General features: G+C 57.2%; 3 protein-coding genes across 10 annotated transcripts in view; 1 reads left to right on the top strand and 2 right to left on the bottom strand.

Moving 5' to 3' along the window:
* Positions 1-1,191: 1,191 nt before the first annotated feature.
* Positions 1,192-7,174, bottom strand: LOC106498047 (uncharacterized). The gene is made up of 5 exons (XM_067302175.1): positions 7,084-7,174; positions 4,735-5,562; positions 3,552-3,698; positions 2,631-2,716; positions 1,192-2,365 (listed from the first exon to the last, which is right to left on the bottom strand). The coding sequence occupies exons 1-5, from the start codon at positions 7,172-7,174 to the stop codon at positions 2,291-2,293; spliced, it is 1,227 nt and encodes a 408-aa protein (XP_067158276.1). The 3' UTR covers positions 1,192-2,290.
* Positions 6,080-14,606, top strand: LOC106498150 (deoxyribodipyrimidine photo-lyase-like). Of its 4 annotated transcripts, none has more exons than XM_013959285.2 (10): positions 6,080-6,141; positions 9,241-9,645; positions 10,251-10,396; positions 10,551-10,733; positions 11,221-11,379; positions 11,781-11,979; positions 12,106-12,258; positions 12,580-12,701; positions 13,153-13,312; positions 13,521-14,606. In XM_013959285.2, exons 2-10 carry the CDS (start codon positions 9,363-9,365, stop codon positions 13,673-13,675), a joined length of 1,560 nt encoding a protein of 519 aa, XP_013814739.1. In that variant the 5' UTR covers positions 6,080-6,141; positions 9,241-9,362; the 3' UTR covers positions 13,676-14,606. The 4 variants fall into 4 exon arrangements, with proteins under 4 accessions (XP_013814739.1, XP_067157871.1, XP_013814728.1 ...); XM_067301770.1 differs by lacking the exon at positions 6,080-6,141 and adding an exon at positions 8,195-8,240; XM_013959274.2 differs by lacking the exon at positions 6,080-6,141 and having other exon boundaries at positions 9,180-9,645.
* Positions 14,607-14,820: 214 nt separating this feature from the next.
* The window catches only part of RUBCN (rubicon autophagy regulator), a 36,144-nt gene continuing 26,575 nt past the window's right edge, over positions 14,821-24,389 (bottom strand). For all 5 annotated transcript variants that reach the window (XM_067301765.1, XM_067301764.1, XM_067301766.1 and 2 more), the window contains 7 exons: positions 22,560-22,705; positions 22,139-22,203; positions 21,259-21,497; positions 20,591-20,652; positions 19,586-19,739; positions 19,112-19,205; positions 14,821-18,114 (listed from right to left, as the gene is read on the bottom strand). In XM_067301765.1, the coding sequence (XP_067157866.1) occupies positions 17,951-18,114; positions 19,112-19,205; positions 19,586-19,739; positions 20,591-20,652; positions 21,259-21,497; positions 22,139-22,203; positions 22,560-22,705 (924 nt within the window). In that variant the 3' untranslated portion in view covers positions 14,821-17,950. The remainder of the gene's footprint in view (positions 18,115-19,111; positions 19,206-19,585; positions 19,740-20,590; positions 20,653-21,258; positions 21,498-22,138; positions 22,204-22,559; positions 22,706-24,389) is intronic.

The following is a 24,389-nucleotide window of genomic DNA, read 5'->3' as shown; positions in this document are numbered from 1 at the left end:
CAGGGGCTGGCGGCAAGCAACGTGTCTACACATGACGCCCCAAGGCAGCCTGCAGACAGCTCCGAGCAGTGTCCCCCACCAGCGGGATGACAAGGAGGAACAAGCTGTCCTCTCACCCCAGGTGATGGGCAGCCTGGGAGGAAGAGGAGGATGCAGCATGCCAGCAGCAGGGTACCTAAGTGACCACAGGAGGACATGCCCTTACATCTCCATGCACACCTGGCCTGCATGGGGACCCGGGGACCGGCGCTGCAGCTCATACAGACCAAAGAGCAGGAGAGCCAGCAGCAGGATGGAGGAGCAGATCCTGCCAAATCAGAGCATCAGAATGAGATGTCTGGGCTCAGCCCCCTCCTCCAGGCCCAGCTGAGCCTCTCCTGCTTTGCCTGGGCCTCCAGGAGCCAGCAGAAAGTGGGATGGTTTCAAAGCACCTTAGCCCATCCTGTCTCGCTGCTGGCTCCTTTACTGGACGGATAATAACCTGATGGGACTCAAGCAGTCCCTGAGTTTAGCTTCCCATCATCACCCTCCCACAGCCCCCCGCATGCACCATTCCAGCCAGGGTCGGCACCCTCTCACCTGCCCTTGCCACCAGCCCTTTCCTTTTCCAAGGCATCATAGACTGTAAGCCAGAATCAGGGCTGCAGAAAGGGATCAGTCAAAAATAACCCCTAAGAACAACACAGCTATTTTGCTCATTATTTTAGTTTTCAATCTCCCCACGAGGTGACTTGCTTAGGCTAATAATTGCTTCAGTTTGATTTTATCTGCCCAATTAATCAGTTAATAAATGACTTTGCTGCAGGGGGACAGACACTACAGCCGTCTCCTTAGCTGGAGACTGGAAAAAAACAAGGGAAGGACCACAGCACATAGGGTTTCCATGGCCCCACTGTGCACACAGCTGCACCAGCAGCAGGAGGGGTGTAATGGGCCAGAGAGCAGCGAAGCGGGGGTGCCACAAGCCCCCAGGCCCATTCAGATGCAGGATGTTTGAGGCTGGTCTCCGCCTGCGTGGAAAGGCTTTTCCTATTCCCACCCTCACTCTATCTGATCTGCAGCCAGCCAGGTTTCCCCAGGGGCTACCAGCCCACAGGGCTCCCCCAGCTCCCTGAACGCACTCGCGTTCTGCAGTTGGGTGAGAAAATCACCTGCTTCACTTGGGGGAACTGCGAAAGCAAATCTCCCAGACCATCATTTATTTCAGAGAAGGAAGCATACAAATAAAGGCCCAGCTGTGCATGAACTCATCCTAGCTGGTGGCCACTGCTGGTTCCTAAGAAGTAATCAGATCCAGTTGGTTCCCAGTTGGGTCCAGTTGGTTTTCCTCCACAGTACATCTGCTAGAGAGTGAAGCCAAAAATCCAGGAAGGAAACTTGGAAAAAAAGAAGTCATCAACTTTGCCATGGAAAATGTGGGTTTTCTCTTTACTGCCCTGCCTGCATTGGCGTGGGTGCGCTGCTCCATTACCAATATCACAGGCAGGCCTGGGGGGGAGAGCTGATGGGCTTCGGTTTCACTCATCCTTCATGCTGAAGGGCTGAAGAGCACAGCTGGCCCCAGGACTGTACTCAGTTGGAAAAGGGGGGCTCATTTCCTCTTCTGTTTCATTCCCAGGGCCACCCCCGGACTCCATCCTGGCCCCGCTCCGGACACGAAGCGGCCCTCCAGCTTCTTCCCATCCAGCAGCGGCTCTCCAAGGGTTCTGGTATTGCAGTATCTCCAGGCTGCAAAGCCTTGGAGGTCACTAGTACCAACAGACTAAGCTCTGAACATAGAGACCTGCCACCTACCAGTGTTAACTAGCCCAGGAGCAGGGTCTCCAGATCTCCTTTCTCTTATTTATTAGCTCCAAGGGTGACTTTTATGACTCAGCCATCCCTCATTGCCATCCCGGCCACAAAAGGCCAGCCCTTGTAGGGTCTCATGGGCAGCCTGTCTCTCCTTCCAGCCCCCTGAGAGAGCCAGGGGACAGCAGAAGGGCCCAAATGTGGGCATTGGGACTGGTACAAGGCCATGGGAGGGCTTGAGCTCTGCAGCATGGGGCAAGATGCAGACAGACTGCAGGAAGTGGCAGGGACAATCCCAGCCCGGGAGAACAACAGGATGCAGGGTGCACTGGTGGTCATTGCGGGGGGATGAAGTGTTGGATGGAGGGGTCCGGGTTCAACAGGAGCTGCACAGGTTACCCTAGAGAGCCACACCAACATGGAAAAGAACTGAGAGCAGAACACTTGCAAATTTACTCAGGTCCCTGCCCTGCAGGTCGTCAGGCTGGGAGGAGAGCATTCAGGTCCTTCTCTTCCCTCTCCACTCCACTGTGAAGCCAGCACACGGGAACGCAGTCTGCAGATCCCCACGGAGCTGGAGGGACAGGACAGCCATGAAACCCACACAGCATTTAAAAACAGCTCAGGAGAGGCTCCCTGGTACCCATTCCCCACGAGGAGCCTGGACCAGCCCAGGTGAAGGAGAATTTCTTTCACTTGAAAGGGCTCAGGGTAAAATTCAATGCAAAGTACATTCATTCTTCCCGCTCTGGCTATCTGACTCCCTCCCAGTTTACCAGACCTTGGCTGGCAGATGCAAACTGGCACCCCCTCTTCAGTGCACTTTTAGGAGGCCTCACCTTGGACAAAATCAGCTCCTGGGCCATGGAGTTTTCAAGGTCCAGGGGAACAGTTAGGCGCAGTGACAGAAAGAGGTGAGATGCACCTAGGAACAGAAAATGTGGCTCTTGTTATCCCTACTGACCCTTCAGTTGCATTGCGGCAGGATCTGGAGCCCTCTCCCCGGGATCGCAGCACCCTGCTTCCAGAGCTGCGTTGGCTTATAGGAGACAGTCCCTGTTCCCACCTGGGATTTAGCACCATCCATATTGTGCAGGGAAGCACACAGAGACGAAATGACTTGTCCAAGGCTATGCAACAAAGCATATGAGAGAGCAGAGGGAGGTGAGGAGACAGATGCCAGCTCCCTAATCCAGCACTGTCACTGAGAGACACAGGACTTTCTCTCAGACCACAGGTTGGTCATGTCACAGACCCCCTACACTGGCAGGTGAATAAGCCTCCTTGTGTACAGAAAACAGGGCTGCTACTCTCCACCTACAACACAGCTGGGAAAACATGCATTGCTCTTATTTTGTCCATCTCCACTGGCAGCAGGAGAGAGCCTGAGATATGTATGTGGAGAGAGGGGATATGGAAAAGGTCTCCCTTCCCCGGTTCAGGGCTGGCAGGGCTTTTCAGACCTGCTTTTCAGGTTGCTGCCCACCTTGTGTGTTCCCAAGGACCACCACACATCTCACAGACTGTCAATGTCCCCATATCAAGAACACAGCAAAGGCACTGGACTCTCAGGGGCAGACAGCTTTCCTTGGCTCCACGGCCCAGTCTGGGGACCCCCACACTAGCTGCTGGGAAGCCCAAATGCTACTGCAGTGCTGGGATGATGGCAATGTCCATGGTGCAGCAGGGCACACACGGCTCTGTCAGCCCAACTGGAGGGGGGTTTGGGGCCCCAGGAGGTGAGAAGGGTCTGCACTTACTGGTGTTAGTCGCAGCACTGGGGCAGACCAGTGGTGTCGTTGGCTCATCTGCGGTGGTGGTGCTGCTAACCTCTGGACTCTGGGTTGAGTCAGTGACAGGGGAAGAGGGCTCCATGGATGGATAAAGTGAGGTTACACCAGCGGTGCCTGCAGAGATGCAAGAAGCTCCTACAGTTTCAACAGCTGGGAAAGGACTAGCCAAAAAAATAAGGCCTTCCCTGCTGCCAAGTCCCTGTTTCCTGTAGTGCTGGCATTGCTCTGAGGCCTGGGACTGTGCAAAGGCAGTGGCTGACTTCTCCAGCCACTAAGATTCAATGACTGCTCTCAGCGCTCGGAGAGGTTAACTCCAGTGGGGCAGGCTATGCTCCAGGGTGGAAGGAGCTGGGTCCAACCCCTCCTGGCAGAGTATTTATGGGAACACAAGCAAACCTGTTCCCACAGCTTTCCAGGCACAAATCCATGTCACTGCTGCAATAAAGCTGACGGCCTCCATACAAATGGGTCGGGAGACAAACTGGGGCACACTGCCCATATACGCTGTGGAAGAGTCTCTCATAGCCTGGTGTGAGGATGATTTTTAAATCCACACCACAGCTCCCAAGTTCTTCCTTCATACCTAGCCTGCACCTCCCATACCTGGGGCTGCAGATTCTGCCCTGCAGAGGGGAAATCACTGGCTGTAGCAAAGTACTCCCTACATGTAACACCCAAGTACATACCCAGCAGTGAACTGGGCATTATATTTCCCCAGTTGATGACTGCTTCTATTGCAATAAGATCACACGGATTTTTCTGCAGGGCTTTTGTAAGACTGCATTTCCCCAGCAAGCCGTATCTACCAGGGATTCTGGCATCCTACACCCACCAGATATATGGTACCATCACTTGGTCTGCAGTGTACCAGCTTGTGGTGCATGATCCACTCACACTGGGGGGGCTGTAGCACCTGCGTTGTACCAGGACTCTTCAGCGCCCAGATGCTTACAGAGATGCGGCAAATACCCCGGGGCTAGCAGTAGGGGACAGGGGTGCAGGCTGTACCTGCCTCAGACAGAGACACAGTACACAGGGCCCAGGTCAAGGTAATTGGATACCCATCAGGAGCAGGATTGGAGATCCTGGAGGGCTTCATGGAACCCTGAGTGTGTCTCCGGTCTCTGAGTACCCCCTCAGCTGTACTCACTTGTTGCTGCACTTGAGGTTTGAGGCGCTGTCGTGGTGTCTGGGGCTGTCCCTGAGGTCGGGGTGGAGATAGCAGAGGTGGTCTCAGCTGTGGTCTCTGGCTGGGTGGCAGTGGGGGTGCTCTCTGAGACCGCTGTGCTGGTGACAGAGGCAGTTGTGGTGCCTTCCAGCAATGTCGAGAACCCAGCTGAAGTGATTGTCTCTTCTGTTGTGATGGGAGGCATCACTGTAGAGGGAGATGCACTGCTGGTCTCCTGTGATGTGCTATGAAGCGGTGAGGTCATGGCTGGCTCTTCACTGGTGCTTGTGGCAAGTGTGGTGCCCTCCATGGTGGAAGTAAGAAGAGAGGAGGTGGAGGGAGGCACTGTGGTTGTGTCGCCTCTGGTTGAGCTGACGCCTGGAGCCATGCTGGTCCCCGTGGACGTGCTGGCTGTCATCTCGGCACAGGTGGACGTCATGGCTGCAGTGGTTGGAGACTGGGCATCAGTGGTGGTCCCCTTTCCTGTGGTGATGGAGACTATCTGGACTGTGGTGGTGCCAGCGGGCAAACTGGCAGAGCTGTAGGCTGTGCTGCTGCTCTCAGCCGGTGTGGTGACGTTAGAGGCTGCAGGGCTGCTGCCCCAAGTAGTTGCAGTGCTGGCTGTGAAGGTGTACGGTGGCGTGCTGGACCTCTCCTCCAGGGTGGAGGTTTCCACTTCAGAGCTGGAGGGAGGAGTGGTGGCTGTGCTGGTGGAGGTAGTGGTGGGCAGAAACGCTGAGGTCTCTGTGGGTCTCGAGAAGGCAGAGAAAGTTGGGGACACCTTCACTGTCACATCTGTGTCTGTGGTCCCTGCAAAGAGGTTAGAGAGTGAAGCATGCAAAGGCTTGTCATGAAAGGCTAAAACCGTGGCTGTGCCGGGCACGGCCCAGCATCGCCACCACACTTGAGTTCCCTAAGGGACCCGGAGCCACCAAGAGTCGGGAGCGGGGATTCACCGTCCTGTGTCAGGCATGGGGATCGGGCATGTCGCCTTGAATAGTGACCTGCCCATCAGCGCGGAAGGATGAGTAAACCTCACAGCCTGACAAGCCAGGAACAACCCGTGGGCATCTCTAGGTCTTGGGGCAGAAGCTCCTTTTGGCCTCAGAGATAAGTCACATTCCACCACCTTCGACCATCCCTGGAGGAAGTCGAACAAACCCGTCCAACAGGAAGAGCAGCTGTTCAGGAACTGGTTACCATGAGACACGCTGGTATCTCATCAGGCGCTTATACAAACATCTCTGAAGCAGATATTCAGGAACTGATAACATGAGGCATAAATAATGTGAGCGGGGGAAAACCAGCCCCATTGAACTGGAGTAAAACACGAACAAATCCCAGCTTGCAAGCTCGGGGGCGAGTCGCGAGAGACATGCTGCGATCCACGTAAGCCCCGCGCTCTCCTGGGGGCTGCGAGGGACGCGGCGGGACGGGGCCGGCGGCTGTGCCCCAGGGCTCGCACGGGGGGCGGTCGCAACCCATGCTGTGTGTGCCGCCCGGGACTTCCCAGGTGGCAGGGACCTGGCAGAGGAGCCCGGAGGCTCTTATGGAAATAAGTACTGCTCCGGCTTTGTTTGCAGTGCAAATATTAGGACAGTATTTGCCATTTTCCAGGCCTACGTGATCCCAACAACCCTGTTGCCCACGCAGGGCTATTTGACGCTGCCGAGGTGATGCAGCTTCCAGTTAAGATAGCAAAACCAGTGGGGACGAAACCCAGGGGACCCGGGCCGGCCGGGAGCGCCAAGCTCCAGCCAGGGCTCTGGCTCCTCTGCCCGCACACGGCCTGCTGCGGGGGACCTTGCTGGCCTCGGGGGAAGCCCAGCGATTTTTAAGTCGCTCCAGGAAGACGCATAAAATAACCCGGCTGCCGGTACCTCCGCTGAGGGGGCTGGGCTGGATCGTCCCCAGCACAATCCCGGGGCGCCCAGGGCTCCGTCCCCCTCGGCACGGGGGAGCCACCAGCCGCGTTTGGCCAGTCCAGCCAGGAGTGCCAGCAGCCCCGGCCGCCACCTCCTCCCCGCGCCGCCGCAGGTCGCCCTTGTAATAAATCAGCCATCGGCCAGCCAAATCATCACAGCGGGAAGGGCGAAGGTCCGACCGACCTCAGCCCTGGCCCGGCTGGATCCCAGCTCCAGGGCCCCCGTGCTGGAGCTCGCCCCGCAGGAGCGGGGCAGGTGGCGGCACGCCGGGCTGGAGAGGTGTCGCCAGGCCAGCGGCTCCCGCGCGGCCCCTCGGCTGCAGGGGCCAAGAGGCCGGGCAGCCGGCGGGGCCTCGCCGCCCCGGCCCGCGCGCCCCGGGGGCATGTTGGCCCCGCGCGGCCCTTACCCAGCACCAGGCCGTCCCGCCCGGCGAGGCCAGCCAGCAGCAGCAGCAGCAGGGGCAGCGGCAGGGGCGGCCCTCCTGCCCGCGACGCCATGGCCGGGCCGCCGCCGCCGCCACGCGCGCCGCTCCCCGCCACGTCCGCGTCGCCTTCGCCCGGCGGAGGAGGAGCATCCAGGGGGCCCCTTTTATCGCCCGGGTGCGGGCGGCCGCGGGGCACTCGCCACCTGACGCTGACGCTGCCGGGGCGGCCGCGGGGCGGGTGGCAGCCGGGCGGCAGTGCCAGCAGGGAAACGCCTGGGGAAACCGCCCGGAGCAGAGCGGAGCGGAGCAGCCGGGCAGCCCGCGGAGGGGCTGCAGCACAGCAGGGCCCGCTCTGTCCCCACGCCGGAGGAAGAGGCGGCGAGGACGGGCGGGCGGCGCTCAGGAAGGGCGGTCTCCGGCCGGGGGACTTTTCCCCCGGGCCGGCAGTGCAGGCATCGCTTCCCCACTGCAAGTGGCGGCTCAGTGAGCCGCTGACAACCAGAGCTGCTTCCTCCTTCTCGGGGCCAAGGACCATCCCGCTGGGAGGTGCCTGGCTGGCACCGGGCCAGGGCACAGGCGCACTGAGGCACTGCCAGGGTACAGGCGCTCTGCCACGGTACAGGCAGACTGCAGGCACTAGCCCAGGGCGCAGGCACTCTGCTGGGGTACAGGCATACTGCTGGGGTACAGGCACACTGAGGAGGCTGTCAGGGGGCATGTGCATGGCCAAGGTATGGCCATCCAGGGGGCACTGCCAGGGTACAGGCACACTGCTGGGGTACAGTCACACTCCCAGGGCATGGTCACACTCCCAGGGTACAGGCACACTGCCAGGACACAGTCACACTCCCAGGGTACAGGCACACTGCCAGGCCACAGTCACGCTGCCAGGGCACAGTCACACTCCCAGGGCATGGTCACACTCCCAGGGTACAGGCACACTGCCAGGGCATAGTCACATCCCAGGGCACGGGCACTGTGCCGGGCACCGGCACTGCAAGGGAGGGGTGAATGCCCCACCCACCCATCAAGCCCCGCCTAGTCCACCAAGCCCCGCCCCTTCCCCGCCCACCCCTCAATCCCCGCCCACTCCGCCGCGCGCGTTGTGTAACGGCTCCGGGGGCGCCGCGCGCAGCCAGGTGAGGGGCGGCCCGGGGGGCCCCGCCGCACCCGCCGCACCGGCAGCGGCAGCGGCAGCGGCACCGGCAGCGCCCGGGCTCCCCCGCGCTCGCCGCCCGCCCTCCCTGGACGCGGAGCCCCGCGGCCCCCCGCGTTTCGGCCCCCGGTCGGGATTGCGGGGCTCCTAAACGGGATTTGCCCCCCCGAGGCAGCAACTGGGCCCCCGGCAGGGTTTCACCCCCCCCCCCCCAGGCGGGGTTTCACCCCCCGACAGGATTCCTGCCGCCCCCAGGGCAGGATTTGCCCCCCCATCAGGGTTTTGCCCCCTCCCCTCTGCTGGGATTTCGGCCCAGGTCCCCTCCAGGTGCGAGCCCCCCTTTAGTGGTTCCCCCCAGCCAGGGGCCCTGGGCGAGACACGGCTCCAGAGCCGAGGGTGAAGGCAGCCCCCGGCCCGAGGGTCCCCGCGTCCCCGCACCGTGGAGGCCGGGCGGGCGCTTGGGGCGGGGAGCAGAGGGCAAACCCGGTGGTGTCGCCCCGAGATGGGGGTGACAAGATTCGGTAACACCGAATCTCTCCGGCCGCTTGCCGGGGCCTGGCAGCGCTGGGGAAGCGAGGGCCCAGCCAGGTGGGCTGCGGGGACGCCCTATGGGGCAGCCCCAGCGTGCTGCAAACTTAAGTGTACAGGTCTGCAAGGGGCCCAGGCGAAGCTGGGTTGGCCAATTTATGGCCCACGAGCAGATCTCACCTGCTGGCACCATGGATCTAGTTTTCCCCCCAGCACATCTAACATCTTCCCTGTTATATGGCCAGCGGACAAAGGACTAGGTGGCCTCATCCAGTGATGTGCCTGTGGGTGAGAGCTGTACCTCAGGTCTGCCTGGCCCAGCCCACCCACAAGGGTCAGCACTGCCACACCAAACTGACTTGTCTTATTTTGCAGTTGTTGGATGCTTCCCTGAGTGTTCTTCTCCAAGCATAGCTTTGGGCAGATGGTGGAGGAGGTCATGTTTCTTTTCACAGGGGTCGCATACCACCACACTACTCCGGCACGGTTGTTGATCCCATTTGCAACTGCCTGGTCCAGGCCCTGGAGGCTGCAGTATCTGTCCCAGCATTGCCCACCCACCAGGACAGTCTTGGGGATGCCCCAGAAGAAAGGGAAGCGAAAAGCAGGCCAAGGGGGCGAGCCTGAGGCTGAGCCAGATGCCACAGAGTTGCCACGTTTGTCTCCAAAGAGGAGTAAGAAGGAGGCAGCCATGAAGAAGCTGGAGGAGGCAGTGCAGGAGGCCAGGCGGAAGGCAGCCCCATCTGTGCAGGAGTTCAAGTACAATAAAAAGCGGGTTCGTCTTATCTCACAAGGCTCTGACCTCAAAGACAACGCTAAGTGCATCCTCTACTGGATGTCCCGAGACCAGCGTGTGCAAGGTATGAACCAGCCTATCCAGGGGCTGGCAGAGGAGCTGGGAAACAAAGTGCTCAGGGGTGATGAAAGCCCTGTTCCCTCCCTGCAGGGAAGGGCTTTTCTCCAGAGCAGGACTTGTAATCAGTGGCTGGGGATGGAGAGTCCCCAAGGTTGCAGCCCTTCAGAACAGATGTGTGGCAGGGAGGGTTTGGGTAGAGACAACTGTAGTGCATGTTCCCTGCAGAGCTGTCCCAGCTTGGTTTTCTGTACGGTCCCGCCAGAAGGCTGAGCATTGGTGCCCCCGGTAGCCTTTGGTGGTGGCACCGTAGGATCTCTGCTGAGCAGACTGGCAAGATTCTCGCTGCAAACACCCCTGAGTGCTTCCCCCTCCCTGCAGCCATTCATCACCCGTTTCCATCCAGTCCCTAAGAGATCCCATTGTCCAGCCTCACTTCCACAGCAGGGCCACGTCTGCCTGAGCCTGAGCTGATGGATAGAGACAAGGAAACTGAGGCTGGGGAGGCAGCCAAGGCCCCAGCTTAGTGAATCCCTGGATCAGCTGGGACTGGGACTGGGACTTAGCCAGGCAGAGCATCCCCCTAATACAGCCTGTGCTCTTTCTCCACAGATAACTGGGCTTTCCTCTATGCCCAGCGGCTGGCCCTCAAACAAGAGCTCCCTCTGCATGCCTGCTTCTGCCTGGTGCCCAAATTCCTGGATGCCACCATCCGCCATTATGGCTTCATGCTGAGAGGCCTGCAGGAGGTGGCTGAGGTACGGACCGTTGTGGGGATATCCACATGGGGAGGCCTTGTGTGATATGGCAGGGAAGGGGAAGGAGAAGCAGGATCGGTCCTTCAGCAGATCAGGGTGGGGACAGGTCTTCAGATGCCCAGACTTTGCCTTAGCCTTTTCCCCCTCATTGCAGGAGTGCACAGAGCTGAACATCCCCTTCCACTTGCTGCTGGGCTATGCCAAGGATGTGCTGCCCACATTCGTGGTGAGGCATGGCGTGGGTGGGGTGGTGACAGATTTCTGTCCCCTCCGCGTCCCCCAGCAGTGGGTGGAAGACGTCAGAGAGCGGTTGCCGGAGGATGTGCCATTTGCACAGGTAGGTCCCTGTGCTCTGGGAGGGGAGCAGGCAGGTTGGGGAAAGTCCTGGCTGGTGAGATATGGAAGAAGCTTACTTTCTGGATTTTCATGCCTGTGGAAGTGCACTGGAATGACTTGAGGAGGGAGGGTGAGGACATCTGTCCTACGTCTTCCTGACCATCCCATTAACCTTCTGGGTGCTGTAGGAGTAGAGCCAGCCTTTTCAGTTCCCCTCCATGAAGCAGCTCTGATCACAGGCATTGCTGTCCCTTGCTTTGATGAGCAGAGAAAAGCAGCATCCAAGGGACATCTTCCCATTCCCTCTCCTATCAGTCCAGTCCTGTTGTCTGGCCCTGTATCCCCATGTTCATGCTCAAGCTTTAGCCAGACAAGTGGGAAATACCCCATTCTGTCAGAAAATGCACTGCAAGGGTCATCTGTGAGTCGTGTCATCAGGATCGTTTTTTTCTCCTGTTTATAGTCTCCTCCACGGCTCTGTTTTCCAGGTTGATGCCCACAACATCGTGCCCTGCTGGGTCACCTCCCCCAAGCAGGAATACAGTGCCAGGACCATTCGGAGCAAGATCCACAGTCAGCTCCCAGAGTTCCTCACCGAGTTTCCTCCAGTCATTCAACACCCATATCCCCCCTCCACCCCAGCAGAGGTAAGAGGGAGCCACCCCTCCACCCCCACTTGCGTCCACTCCCACAGTTTAACAGCTGCTTTGTGATCCTGGCAGGGGAATGGTGGGGTTTGAGGGGACAGTGACTTTCCTGAGGTCACACACAGGTGGTTTAGAGCTGAGGGCACCCCGGGAAAGGCAGGTTCCCACCCCATTCTACCAGGCAACAAGCAAGTGTCAGCTCTTCACTGGAGGCAGTTGTGCTGAGTGGATACTGGGCTAGTTAACAGAAGGCTGGCATGGGTTGGGGGCTTGCTGGTTGGGGCCGGTCCTGAGAGGACATCCAGGGAACATATTCAGGGCAGCCCTGGCTGAAGAGCATCAGCTTTTGGAGCTCAGCTCTCATACAGCAAATGTGCTCATGCTGCCTGGTTGCTGCCCAGCCCATTGCTTGGGAGGCCTGTTATTCCAGCTTGCAGGTGGACTGCACTGTGAAGGAGGTGGAGTGGGCAACTCCTGGCACCGCTGCAGGGCTGGCTGTGCTGCAGTCCTTCATTGCCGAGCGGCTGAAATCCTTTGGCTCCCACCGGAATGACCCCAACAAGGCAGCTCTCAGCAACCTTTCGCCATGGTTCCACTTTGGTGAGCTCCTCGGCTTCCCGCCCTGTGCGCAGGGCTGAGGGTAGAAGTGGAGACACTACGCAGCAGCAGGGCTGAGTGCAGCAGCTCAGCCTGGCAGCCTGACCTGTTCCCTCTCCCGGTCCCCAGGCCAGGTATCCACCCAGCGAGCCATCCTGCAGGTGCAGAAACACCACAGGAAGTACAAGGAGTCCGTGGACATCTTTGTGGAGGAGGCTGTGGTGCGGCGGGAGCTGGCTGACAACTTCTGCTACTACAACAAGAACTATGACAGTGTTCAAGGTAGCACACCAGGGCCAGATGGGGAACACTGGGGACTAGGCCACTACCCTGCTGTGGTCACCCCAAATTGGCAATCCTCCCTTTCTGCTAGGGGAGGAGCCATGGGGGCAGCAGCATGCCATCCTTCGATACCTTCTGGATGTAGAACAGGAGCTTGCTGATAGTTGTGAGAGAGATGCAGAAACCACCTCTTCCAGGGCTGCCTGTGGGGTTGGTGTCTCCAGTGCATGGTGCCCTCAGCAGCCCGTTTCCCCATCACTCTCTTGGAGCCCTGCAGGGAGCAGGTTGCTCAGTGTTGCTTCTGGTCTCTCTGCCTCGCAGGTGCCTACGACTGGGCGCAAACCACGCTGAAGCTCCATGCTAAAGACAAGAGGCCTTTTCTCTATGAGCTGCAGGAACTGGAGCAGGGGAACACGCATGACCTGCTCTGGAACGCTGCCCAGGTAGTGCCCCGCATCTTCCCGTCTCGGAATTCTGAGCAGCCTCCCTGAGACCTCGCGCCCTACCAAACAGGCTGCAGCCGTGCTGTCTGCCTGGAACCCACATCAATCCAGCACTCCCAAAACTTGTGGGTGGGGGTTTGACCTTCCAGCTGGGCATTGCTGTATTGCCATCTCTTCACCTGCTCCCAGGTGAGGAGGAGGAGAATGGTGTGAATGCACCCTGGAGCTGTTTGGGAAGGGTTAGGAGAGGCCACAGGGAGGGATGCCCACTGTGGTGATCAGAAGACACTTGTTTGGGCATGGCCCTTCCTGATCAGGCTGCCAGCACAGGCCTGGCCCTGTGGGTAGGTGGATGTTGCGCTCCAGCAGCGCCTTAGGGCCCCAGGTTTTCCCAAAGGGGAGAGGCAAACGGGCAAGGACCCACCCCTGCAGGCTGTTCCTCTCTCCACAGCTCCAAATGGTCCGGGAGGGCAAGATGCATGGCTTCCTGCGGATGTACTGGGCCAAGAAGATCCTGGAGTGGACCCGCTCCCCTGAGGAGGCCCTGCAGTTTGCCATCTACCTCAATGACCGCTACGAGCTGGACGGGAGGGACCCCAACGGCTATGTAGGCAAGCTGCAGAAGGGGGCGTGGGGGGGGGGGGGGGTCTTACCTCTGATGACCAAGGAAGGGTGAGGAGAGCTCTCTGCAAAGAACTCAGCCCTTCTTCCCCTGCTCCAGCCCTATTTTCCTTTGCTCCCATGTCCCAGCTGCTCTCTGGCTACCCAGGCACCTCTGAGCGGCAGGGAGAGCTGACACTCTGTGTCTGCGTCCGGCAGGCTGCCTCTGGTCCATCTGCGGCGTGCATGACCAGGGCTGGGCAGAGCGGGCCGTGTTCGGGAAGATCCGCTACATGAACTACGCCGGCTGCAAGAGGAAGTTTGACGTGGTCCAGTTTGAGCGTCGCTACGCCCCCTGCAAGCTCAACAAGTGAACGGTACTGCAGTGCCCAGAATGCAGACAGGCTCACGGACCAAGCGTGCCTCACAATTGCTTGTGCTCCTCTGTCCTTGGGGCAGATGGTGCCTTTGCCAAGATGCTGGTTTATACCCTGCCCTCTGACCAGGGATTGCCCTGGGTGCTGGTGGAGGAGACACTGCAGAAAGCAGCAAGCGCCAGGGTGTTGCAGGTTTCTTTTCTCTGGCATCATTCCCCTGCTATAGCTACTGTGCTGGGGCAGCTATGCTAGAGCCTTCCTGGAGGCTGTGCAGGGCAGTTTAGCTGTCACAGCTTTACTCCTGTCTGTGAGATTCCATCCTCAGCCTGCCAGGATCTGTCGGAAAACTTCTTCAGCAACTGTGCTTGGGAATAAGCCGAAGTCTCCTTTGCTGCTGCTAACCACAGCTTAGCTTTTGGCTGAGCAAGGCCTTTCTGGGGACAAGCGCAAGAAACCCGGCTCCCCATGCCAGGCCTCCCAGCAGCTTCCCTGCCTGCCAGTCCTGGAGAAGCCCTGCTTCACCCCATGCAGAGCGAGTGCTGTGCAAGGCTTGCACGCACACCCTTATGCAGTGAGTCACTGGCCTTTTGTTTTAAACTTTACAGTCCTCATCTCCTGTGTCCGTGGTGTTTATGGAGAGACGTGTGGCGCTGCTAAGAGGGAGAGCCCTGCTGCATGGGGCAGGGATGCAGGCAGGGAAGGGGCAGCTGGACTCAGGCCAAGCCCATGCCACTGGGCTCCTTTGCCAGCAGTAAAGACAAGCTCAGAAAGGGGACATGTTACAGAACCCCCTTATCCAGCAGCTCACTTCTCTTGCCAGCAGCCCCTGCTCCAGCAGGCAGTTTGCAAAGAGGTGCTACAGAGCGGATGGCTTAGTCAAGGGGTGGTGACAATAACCCCCTTCCAGCCATGGGGTCCCACACCCGGCTATGCATCACCAGTCATACAGGTTGTCCCCCCCCAACCCAGGGCAGCAAAGCTGGGGGAATCAGGGCTCCCCTGTGGCATCCTGTTGTCAGCTAATGCATCCCGCTCCCTCCTCCCTTCCTGCCCATGCAGCCACAGGCACTGCAGCATCAACCCTGGGAGGGGATGCCAACGGTTCGTCCCACCCAAAGTGATTTGCCACAACACCAACAGGCTTCTTGTTTATTAACTTAGTTTATTAGGGACGGCATTTTCGTTGCTATGCTGTGCAATAGTCCAGTGGGGAGGGCTCCAGTCAAATGCCAGGGGCAGCCCCTTGCTCTCTATTTACAAAGAGCTCACGTGCCTTGACAATTATTTCCAGTGTTACTCATAGCAGTCAGTGCTGTGCTGCTGTGGGAAAGGCAGCGGTGTTAGTGTTGTGCACAACCTTGCGCTGGAGACCGCCGCCAGGTTTCGAGTTCCGTGGTGCTTCCAGATAGAGCCCATGGCGGAGGGTGGAAAATACAAGTAAACCAAAATCCATTCACTCTTTTCTAAACATACTCAGTGCCTCTAGAAACAGTCGTGGGCAGTGTTTCGGCCAGTGTCCCATGACATTAAAGTGCTTCAAACAAAACAGCGTGGCGGAAGTTGCACTGCTCTGAGCCAGCTCCTAGGAGGGGGGATACCAGCTCAGACACATTCTGGGAGGGAGGCTGTCACAATCTTTGCTGAGCTGGACAGCAGCACGAGGGGGTCAGCACAGGAAGACAGCAGGCAAGAACTGAGGCATTGCTCTCCACTGGCAAGCTGGGACCAGCTTCCGGCAGCCCCGGGCTTGCAAAGTTCTAGCTGGTGAATGCCCACTGGCTGAAACAGAGAGTGAGCAGAAGAGCAGCTACTCCCCTGGAGAGAACAAGCTGGACAAAGGCAGGAAGAGGAAAAAAAAAACAGGCGAGCAGGTGGGGAACTAAACCACCTTTCACATGCTAGGCCCACTGGAGCTGGTATTTAGCAGAGCCTGGCTTTGCCAGGATGCCATGGAGCACCCAGCCTCTCTTCCCTTGGGTTAAGACACAAGGGCAGAGCTGGGGGTGACTTCCCCAGAGAGACCCCTGCCAGATCTGCAGCTTTTGGTGCAACTTCTCCAGGGAATATGCTGCGCCCATGAGTTATGACATAGAACAGACTCCACTGCAGCTACTGGCATCCCACCCTGGAGAGCTGCTGCCACTCACCTGGGCCCACATGGCTGCGTCCCTGCAAGATCTCAGCCTGATCTATCACACTAGGGCTCCGCAACCTTGAGCAGGGCAGCAAGGCAGAGATGCTGCTGTGAAACCGCCTGTCCCCCTCCAGTGAGGCTTGGGACGCCTGCTCCTCCGAGCACCTCTCGCTCAGCCAGGCTTCGCCTTCCACCTGCCCAGCAGCCAGCTCTCCACATCCCAGCTTCACCCCTACAATTCTGCCGTCACTCAGCAGGGGCAGCCCACGAGATCACATCTAAGCCTCGAGCAAGGGCATGTGCTGTGAGAGCTATTGCCCATAAATGCCTTCTGCCACTGTATTGCCCCCCTGTCCCTCAGCACCCTTCTCGCACATACACAGGCCAAACTGTTCTTCCTAACACACGACAGCCAGACCAGGCAGGCGCTTCCCACCCATGCTAAGGTTTTGCTGGACACCTGCCTGCGTTCTTCCCTCCCATGCCATGAGACTAAGCATCCCCATGTTATGCAGAGACACCTCCTAAAGAGGCCACGCGGCCCGCAATGCAGCGCTCACTGTGTGCTGCAGGGTCTGAACATCCAGAGAGTTGGTCATGGCAGGCCAGATCTGTGCTGGTGAGAGATCGACCCTTTCAATACCCCGTTCCCAAACCCCTTTCCCAAGTGCGCTCCCATTGCAGGCAGGCAGCCTGGCCACCCTGCTCCACTGCAGTCAGGAAGCCTCAAGGCTCTGCCTGGGTCAGGCACCCCTTCCCCACAGGGAGCAGGATACCTGTGGGGAGAGGAGACACCTGGCAAACACCAGCACTGCTCAGGGACAAGCTGCAGGGAGCAGAAAAGCTCCGGAGTTTTTTATATCAGTGAGAGTCCCAAGCAGACTGCATGCCCCCTACAGAGGCCTTTCAAGCACCACCTGCCAGTGGAACAAACAGTTAAAAAGACAGTCATATTAAAAAAATAAAACCAAATCCAGCAAATTAAAAAGAAACAACCTAAAAGAACAAATTGAGACAGAGGCTGGGGGGGGAGGCGACCAGAAGGGTGAAAAACAAACTTTGCACACATCCCAAACAATCCCAGGTACAAGATACCTGCACACCAGGCAGGTTCTCGTGCCACTGCCAGGGGTGAGGTCACATGTGACCCTTACAGAAGAACGTGTTCCCCCAGGAGGACAGACTAGTAGTGTGGGAAGGAAGGAACATGCAGAGCAGTTGGGCACTAGATCCCATCACTGCACAGCTCGCTTGGGCAAGGATCCCCCCTTGCTTCACTTACTGCGCTCTCCTGCCACGCAAATCTGCCTCCACCGAAAGCCCAGCCACACTGTCCCCTTGTGCAGCCGCACTTCCCAGCTGCTCCCTGGGCAATGCGTCTCTGCAGCACACGCTGCGGTGCAAAGGGGAGAGAAAGCAGCCCCGTACAGACAGCATGGAGAGGCAAGACAGAAATCTGGCATTTTCACCACTGCACCTCCTCTGCTCGGATCTGGAGTGAAAGCAATTGGTCTCTGGCAAGTAAAGGCCCCCTGCCCACTCCCAAGCCAGATCTGAAGAAGGAAGCCATTAAATCCAGTTGCCCAAAAACCCAACCCCTCTCCACATACACACATACCAGCAGCAGGGCATGGGACGGAAGGAGTTGGAGAGCTGATCCCCCCTCCAGGGAGCAGACATGGCCAGAGCTTTTAGCATCCAGCTGATGAGCAGAAAGTGTCGACCCCATTGGAGACCCTGCCCAGGGAGGAGGGCACGGGGACTGGCAGCACTACCCTGCCTGACCCAGCAGCACCCAAAGGCAAAGGGTGCAGAGAGGCACATTAGCAACTGCTTGGTAAAGGCCCATGTTCTGCCTGCAGGACAGACAGGAGCAGCTGCCTTTCCCCAAGCAAAGGCATCAGCGAGTGTAATTGGTACCTGGAGCAGACCAGATGATGGAAGATCCCCCTTCCCCAGCTCAGCACTGCTGCATAGGGGAAGACAGATCCCTTTCAGACAGGGCTCCAGGCACCCAGCAAGCCCTCCCACTGGTCCTCCTTATCGCGAGTCCATTTGGCTCAGAGTCCGCTCAGTCTGTGGTGACCAAGGCCACAGGCATAAATAAATCCACTATTTGCTCCTCCGTCGTGACATGCTCATGTGGCTGCCACCGCCTCCTGCTGCTCCAGCTCATCTTCATAATCTGAGACATAGGACTCCATGCTCTGCTTGGCCAGCAGCTCTCTCCGGGCTTGGAGTCGCTCACAGCGGGGGCAGTGGGAGGATTTGAAGCAGGACTTGTGGTAGCAGGCTTTGCATTCTGCGGGAGAAGAGAAGGAGAGTGTGGCTGACAGCTGAGGGATGGCACATGCCTGATGCAGACTGCCTGGCTCCCTATACTCTGCAAATGGGTGCTCCAGACTGGTCCAGGAGGACATTTGAAACAAGAGCCATGGCAGAACAAACACTAGAAGTGCAGGGGTCTGGCACGGTTCTGGAAGCAGCAAGAAGCCACATCACAGTGTCCCTGCATTGGCTAGAAAAGCCTTCTGGGCATACACATGAGGTATTTTGCTCCTCACAAGGTCCCTCCACAAGCTTTCCCGACTCTCCAAGGAAACAGTGACCCTGCCCAGACTTTTCCCTGGCACTGCACTTGCCAAATCAAGGCTTGCACTTTGTAGGAGTCATTTCAAGGCACTTCAGGATTTGGTCCCAAGATGTAGAGAAACGCTTGGCCGTTAGCACTGGCATTACAAAGGATCACTCCTTTGTAGGAGGCCTGGGGATTTCTTTGCAAGCAGGATGGGCCAGAGAAAAAGCTTCCAGGACCCTAACTAACTGGACTTTGTGTTGGCACTACAAGGCCTACAACAGCCATCCAAACTGGGGCAGGGAAGCCATGTCCAAATTGCAGCCTGTCCCATAACCACAGCAGAAGGGAAGTGAAGGCTCCCAGGACACCTGTCTGCTGCAGTCACAACCCCGACCCTGCAGTGACTGACATCACGTGCTTCACTGCAGGGCAGAGCTGTTACCCTGAAGGCTGCAGTTGGGGCAGGCAGCACACTGCGCAGTCAGGAAGGCAGCTACGCACTCCACCATACCAGCAGCTCTGGCCAAACACCATTATAATGCTGATCTGCTGGTGTTATAAAGCAGTGCAGAGAAACACGCCATGCACAGAAGCACCTGGTCTGGCTGGGTCCATCTTTGGCTCAGCACCTCGTGCTAGCACCAGTGCCATTCGAAAACAAAGCAGGAGATATCACCAGCCCAGGGGTCTGTCCCCTCCCTGTTTCTCCCCAGCATCTCACCTTCGCATGTCCTGCACTTGTTGAGCTCAAAGGGGAAGATGATGTCGTCCTCATTTTGGCAGAACTCACAGATGAAGCCTTTGGCTTGGCACAGCTAGAAGGAGAAAAGATGAGGAAGAACTGGCCAGATGCTCATCTACCTGGCAAACCAAGTGGGAAGCAGAGAGGAGCTAGACAGTAGGACACGGTGCCCTGCTCTACCCAAGCAGGACTGTCCCTCCCCAGCACTGAGCACAGCAAGACAGAATCAGCATGCGTTGGGGGACACAGTCAAACCAGGGTAAGAAACAACCTGCACATGCAAGGTGGCAACTTTGTGGAACAGGCAGGGGCTGCTATCAGCTAACTCGATTAATTCTGCGGTTGCCCTGCTAGTCAAAGGCTTCCCCACTGGTTATTTATGCAGCAAAGCCCACTCTAAAGGGTGCTCCAGAGGATGCTGAGCTGTGTGGAAGGCAGGTTAGGAGGCCTTACCATGCACTTCTGAACGTGCAGGCTGCCTGCCTTCAGGAGCTCTGTCAAACGAGGCATCAAGTCTCCCTTCTTTGTTGCGCTGAGGTCGCTCAGGGAGTAGAGGTGCAAATCCTCCGTCAAGTGTCCAGGCACCGCATCAAAGGAGTCTAGGAGGCTGTGAGGACAGAGAAGCCAGACCTCAGAGTGAAGAGACTCCACTAACTCAGTCCTCTCTCTTCACTGCTTCTGCTTTGTCTCTCACTCCACCCACCTCCTCACTCACTGCTCATTCCTCCCCATCCCTGGCTGCTGCAGCACAATTGTCCCACAACATCAGAGAGGAGCTGAGAGCCACTTGCTTTGGAGGACCTGGCACAGCTGGCAGCAAGCAGCAGGGACAGAACAGTTAACATTTTAGTCTGCAAGGTCAGAGTGAGCTGGAGAGGCATAGGAGGGGCACAAACAGGGCCAGCTCTGGACACTGCCTTGTCCTGAGCCTTCAGATACTCTCTACCCATCGTCACATATCCCAGCTGGTTTCAGTGGCTTGTGTTTTCTTCCAAAGGGAAGAATCAGGCTTGTTGCTCTGGGTTTGCAGCTGGGGTATCTTAAGTTATCCAGCCACTTGCGGTGGGACCCTGGAATGAGCCCAGCCCTCCTCAGTCCCAGGAATGGTAGGTACAGAACAGGTATCACACTGAAGGAGGCCTTTAGGAAGTGAGGGGTGCCAACAGGACCCTGAATCAGCTCCCTTCCAGTCACTGCAGCTGCAGTTGATGAAGTGGGACCCAGTGCACTCCTCAGTCCCCTGGACTGGGCTTCACCAGTGCTCACAGCCCCCCTGGAGCTCTAGCACTTCAATAATGTTAGAGGCCAGAGACAGGAAAAATCTCAGAGGTCACAGAGATGTTGAGATAGACTTTGAAAGACCCTATTTACCCACAGTCTGCACAGATCCCCATTGCAAATTGCCATGGGACAGACACAGGACAGCAAAACAGCTTAAACTTGTATCCTGGGACTCACTCTTTAGCCAGTCGGCAGGTCTTAAACATGTTCTTCATATGTAAGAGCTGGACTCGCAGCAGCTGGTAAGGAAGATGGGACACAAAACTGGTAAACAGAGCATAGGCCTTAACTAAACGTGTGCTCCACTTCATGCTCTAGTGAGACGACTGCTGCTGTTCCTCATCTGTAGTTTCCCAGTATGGAAGTGTTTACACCAGGCTGGATAAAGTGAGTACGACAAACCATCCCCATGCTCCAGGGAGTAAACCAAGGTCCAGCTGGACACCAGACAAATTCCTTCCCACTCTACATTACTGTACAGGGAGCAAGATGTAAATGGAAACACACAGTGCATAGGTTTTCAAGCCTCAAAAACTGAAATATCTGCCTCTCCTCAGCTTCTCCAGAAGGTGATTTACAATTGGAGATAGACCAGATGGAGATGCCAAGACAGACTACTTCCACCTCTGCCACTCATTTGCTGTTTGATGCTGGACAAAGTCACTCTCTCACGTTCCCCCATGCTACCTGGCTCCTTTTACCAAGCTCTGAGATCTCAGAGAAAAGTCCACTACAGAAACAGCAGTTAGGAGGACTCGCTAACAAAACCAGAGCAGTGAACAGAGCCACCCACCCCACCCCAAACCCGACTACCTTTCTCAGGAACGTACATGAAAGTGCCTTACCCACACTTGGTTGAGAGACTTCACCTTCCGGTACAGGGCAGCATTGATATCCTGCACGTTGAAGAGTGGGTCACTCCAGATCTTGCTCAGCAGGTCTTTGGAGAAGTTGCTCACGTAATACTTGCTGAAGTCCCACTTGCGCAGGATGCGGCTGGGAATGACTGTCTGGGCATTCTCATGGCAGCACTGGCAGAAATATTTCCCCAGGTATTCACAGTACCGCAGCCGCTTGATGTAATCTGGCCAAGCCAGAGGAGATGATAGAAAAAATCAGTTGAAGTGTAGGCAGGCTCTGCCTAGCCACACATCGGACTCCAGTGTTGCTCAGAGTTTCCAACAGGCAAGACAGCCTTGCCAGTCCCTCCTCCAGCCTTAGACCACTCACCACTGGAGTCTGCAAGTGCCTCCACAGACTGTCAAAAAGTCTCTGGGCCTACAACCTGCCTGTTGGTCACATGCAGCCAAATCTACCTACACAGTTAGGAAAGGCAGCTGCTTCAAAGAGCTCTGCAGTTGTACCCACAGCAGATGAGCACTGCAACAGTACAGTGCTGCGGATGGCCCATCAGCCAAACTAGCTGGGAGTTTCAGGGAGACCCATGAAAACTGTGACCCAAACTTGCAGATACAGCCACTGTAGACCCACTAGTCTACCAGACAATACTTTACAAGACCCCAGGAGGGGGCTCCTCTGTGGATGGTACATGCTGACCTGCAGGCAGAGCTGGGAAAGGCCTGAGAAATGATAGTGGGGTAGAACATACCATTTTCCCAGTGACCTTATGCTGAGCTCTGCCATGATCCACCCACCCTGTGTTTTCCAACTTGTTTGTAGGTTATTCCCCACTTTCCAGCTATGGGTCAGGGTCCGAGCACTCACCAGGATCAGTCCGGATGCCACAGCCAGCGCACCGGTAATTCTGCTTGGCCACAGCCACCTTCCTCCTGCCCAGAGACAAGAGAAGACACACAAGTCCAGCACTGATAGCAGCTGGCACCAGAGGATAGCCATTGGCACAGCTCTGGCTGGCAGAGGCAGCCATACCCTTTGCCACTCAAGCGTAGAAAATACTTCAACAGAGGGAAAAGCCCTTGTTGTGCCCCAGTGCACACCAAAGGCATGGCTGCAAACACTGGCTCTGTCTTGCAGCAACAGCTGCCAGAGGTGACTGAACGCAGATTTGTCAGGCTAAGAGCAGAGAGCAGCCCCACATGCTAAGCGGGAAGGAGAAAACAATCAGCTTTGGTGTTGATGGGAAAGGGCAGGTACCCGGAGAGCCCTCTGCCATGAAGGTCCTTACGTTGGGGCTGGGTGAATGTTGAAGATGATCTGTGGTCGCGGCGGGGCCCACTCCAGGTTTCCACGCACACGAATCCTCAGCTTGTAGATGTCAGCGTGTTCTCCGTCATCGGGAGAGATGGGCAGAGAGTCGGGGATAGGCAGGAGCTGGGAGAAGCAGGCAAGAGGGTCAGATCCCTGCCTGGCACCACAAAGGCAATGCAACAGGGTGGCTTAACAGGCGTCTACAACCACAGGTCTCTGGAAAACAGCCTGGCACCCATTGCCCGCACCTGCCCCAAAACTAGGCTGCCCCAGCTGAATGCGGGGGCTGCAGAAAGGATTTCCCTGGGAATGCGAGTACTCTGCTGTAGGAGACTCTAGTGGCAGAGCCCAGTTGTGCTGCACCCGTCTCCACAGGGGCTCTTCAAGGCATTTTCACCCCCTTCCTACTCTCCAGGCAGCCCAGGGAGCTGGGCAAGTCTCCCCATGCTTCCCAGGCAAAGCTGGTCTCCCATCTCACTAGGCTGTGATGCTCCAGCCCTGCAGGGTGTGAGCAGGTCATAGGCAGGCAAAAGAGTTTGGCAGAGAGCTCAGCACCAAGCAGGATGGAAGACACTGATGCTAAATGTGGTGCCCTTAAAGGGCAGGCTACTCCAGAGGGATCTGAGCATGTCCTCAGTGTGTTTAGGGCCAAGGGAGGAAGAGATGCAGCCACAGTAATAACTGAGGGATGGCATGTCTTGCAGTCCCAAGTCAGGGCACTGCAAACAGAACTGCACCCCTGGTAAATCCATGTCCCAGACTGACACCGAAGCTCATCACTGACAAGCCACTCTGCTAGCAGTGGCACACCAAGACTCCCTTGCTAACCTCCCAGCAGTGACAGTGGCATCCCCTCAGAAGGGAAGAGACCACAGTCCCTGCCACAGCACTGCACAGAGCCCCCTTTGTCCTGGTGCAGATCAGGCCCCACAAAAAGCAGAAGGAGCTGAGCTAGAGCAGCAACTGAGACCAAGTCCTTTAGACCCCTGGGACAGCACACATCAACAAGCAACCTGGGCTTACAGGAGATGAAACACAGCAACCTCTGCTAGGAAACCACACGGAGGAGGGTCTGAGCACAAGATGGGCACATTCTGCCATGATGCCAATGTTATTGCCTACAAACATTAGTAGGAAAAGGCCAAGGCGCTGCTCCCCAGCAGGACATGGCTGCAAAACACCAGAAGAGAACATGCTCCAAGCGGCTCAGAGAACAAGTCTCATCTGTAGGGCTGGGTTAGGTGACTCTAAGGAAGCTCTCAACACCACTAGAAACACCTCCTGTTTTTTAAGCAGTTCTTCAGCTCTTAGCTCTTTTCTCTGGTGCCCAAAGGAGACTCAGCCACACCCCATTGCACCCTGACAGCTTGTTTCCAACATTGGTGCCTCAATAAAGGAACTATTTGGCATACTGGCAGCATGTTTACTTGAGAGAGGCCCCAGATCAGCGTACTGCCATCGGCAGGGCTCTGAGCAGGCACAGCAGGGATGGCATGCAGGGTCTAGGAGTGGTCTGGGCTCTCCTGGAGGTTTGCACTGACTGGCAAAGCTCCCTTTTGCCTTCACAGCCAGTCTCAGCAGAGGAGAGGAACTGGTGTTAGGCACCACCTGCAGAGACTCCTGCTTTCAAACTGCCCTCTGCACCAGAGGGGAACATGCTTACGGTACCCAGCTGGGCACTGCTCAGTTGAGACTGTTAATGCACACTATGGTCCATGCATGCTCCCTCCAGGCATGCTGTACACTCCCAACCTACCAGCAGGAGCTTTCTGGAAAGCTGCCTTTCTTATACCAGCCAGGACACCTA

The sequence above is a fragment of the Apteryx mantelli genome, chromosome 9, assembly GCF_036417845.1.
Source record: "Apteryx mantelli isolate bAptMan1 chromosome 9, bAptMan1.hap1, whole genome shotgun sequence".
In the NCBI taxonomy this organism is placed as follows: domain Eukaryota; kingdom Metazoa; phylum Chordata; class Aves; order Apterygiformes; family Apterygidae; genus Apteryx; species Apteryx mantelli.
This window is presented reverse-complemented; position numbering and strand designations above follow the sequence as displayed.

Bases quoted from the DNA above. Each gene is read 5' to 3' on its own strand.
- LOC106498150 (XM_013959274.2), top strand. From the start codon at position 9,210: ATGGTGGAGGAGGTCATGTTTCTTTTCACAGGGGTCGCATACCACCAC. The intron at 10,397-10,550 runs GTACGGACCGTT...CCCTCATTGCAG, and splicing joins GCCTGCAGGAGGTGGCTGAG to GAGTGCACAGAGCTGAACAT. The intron at 13,313-13,520 runs GCAAGCTGCAGA...TGCGTCCGGCAG, and splicing joins GGACCCCAACGGCTATGTAG to GCTGCCTCTGGTCCATCTGC.
- LOC106498047 (XM_067302175.1), bottom strand. From the start codon at position 7,174: ATGGCGTCGCGGGCAGGAGGGCCGCCCCTGCCGCTGCCCCTGCTGCTG. The intron at 2,717-3,551 runs GTAAGTGCAGAC...TTCTGTTCCTAG, and splicing joins CAGTGCTGCGACTAACACCA to GTGCATCTCACCTCTTTCTG. The intron at 2,366-2,630 runs GTGAGGCCTCCT...CTGTCCCTCCAG, and splicing joins AGGAGCTGATTTTGTCCAAG to CTCCGTGGGGATCTGCAGAC.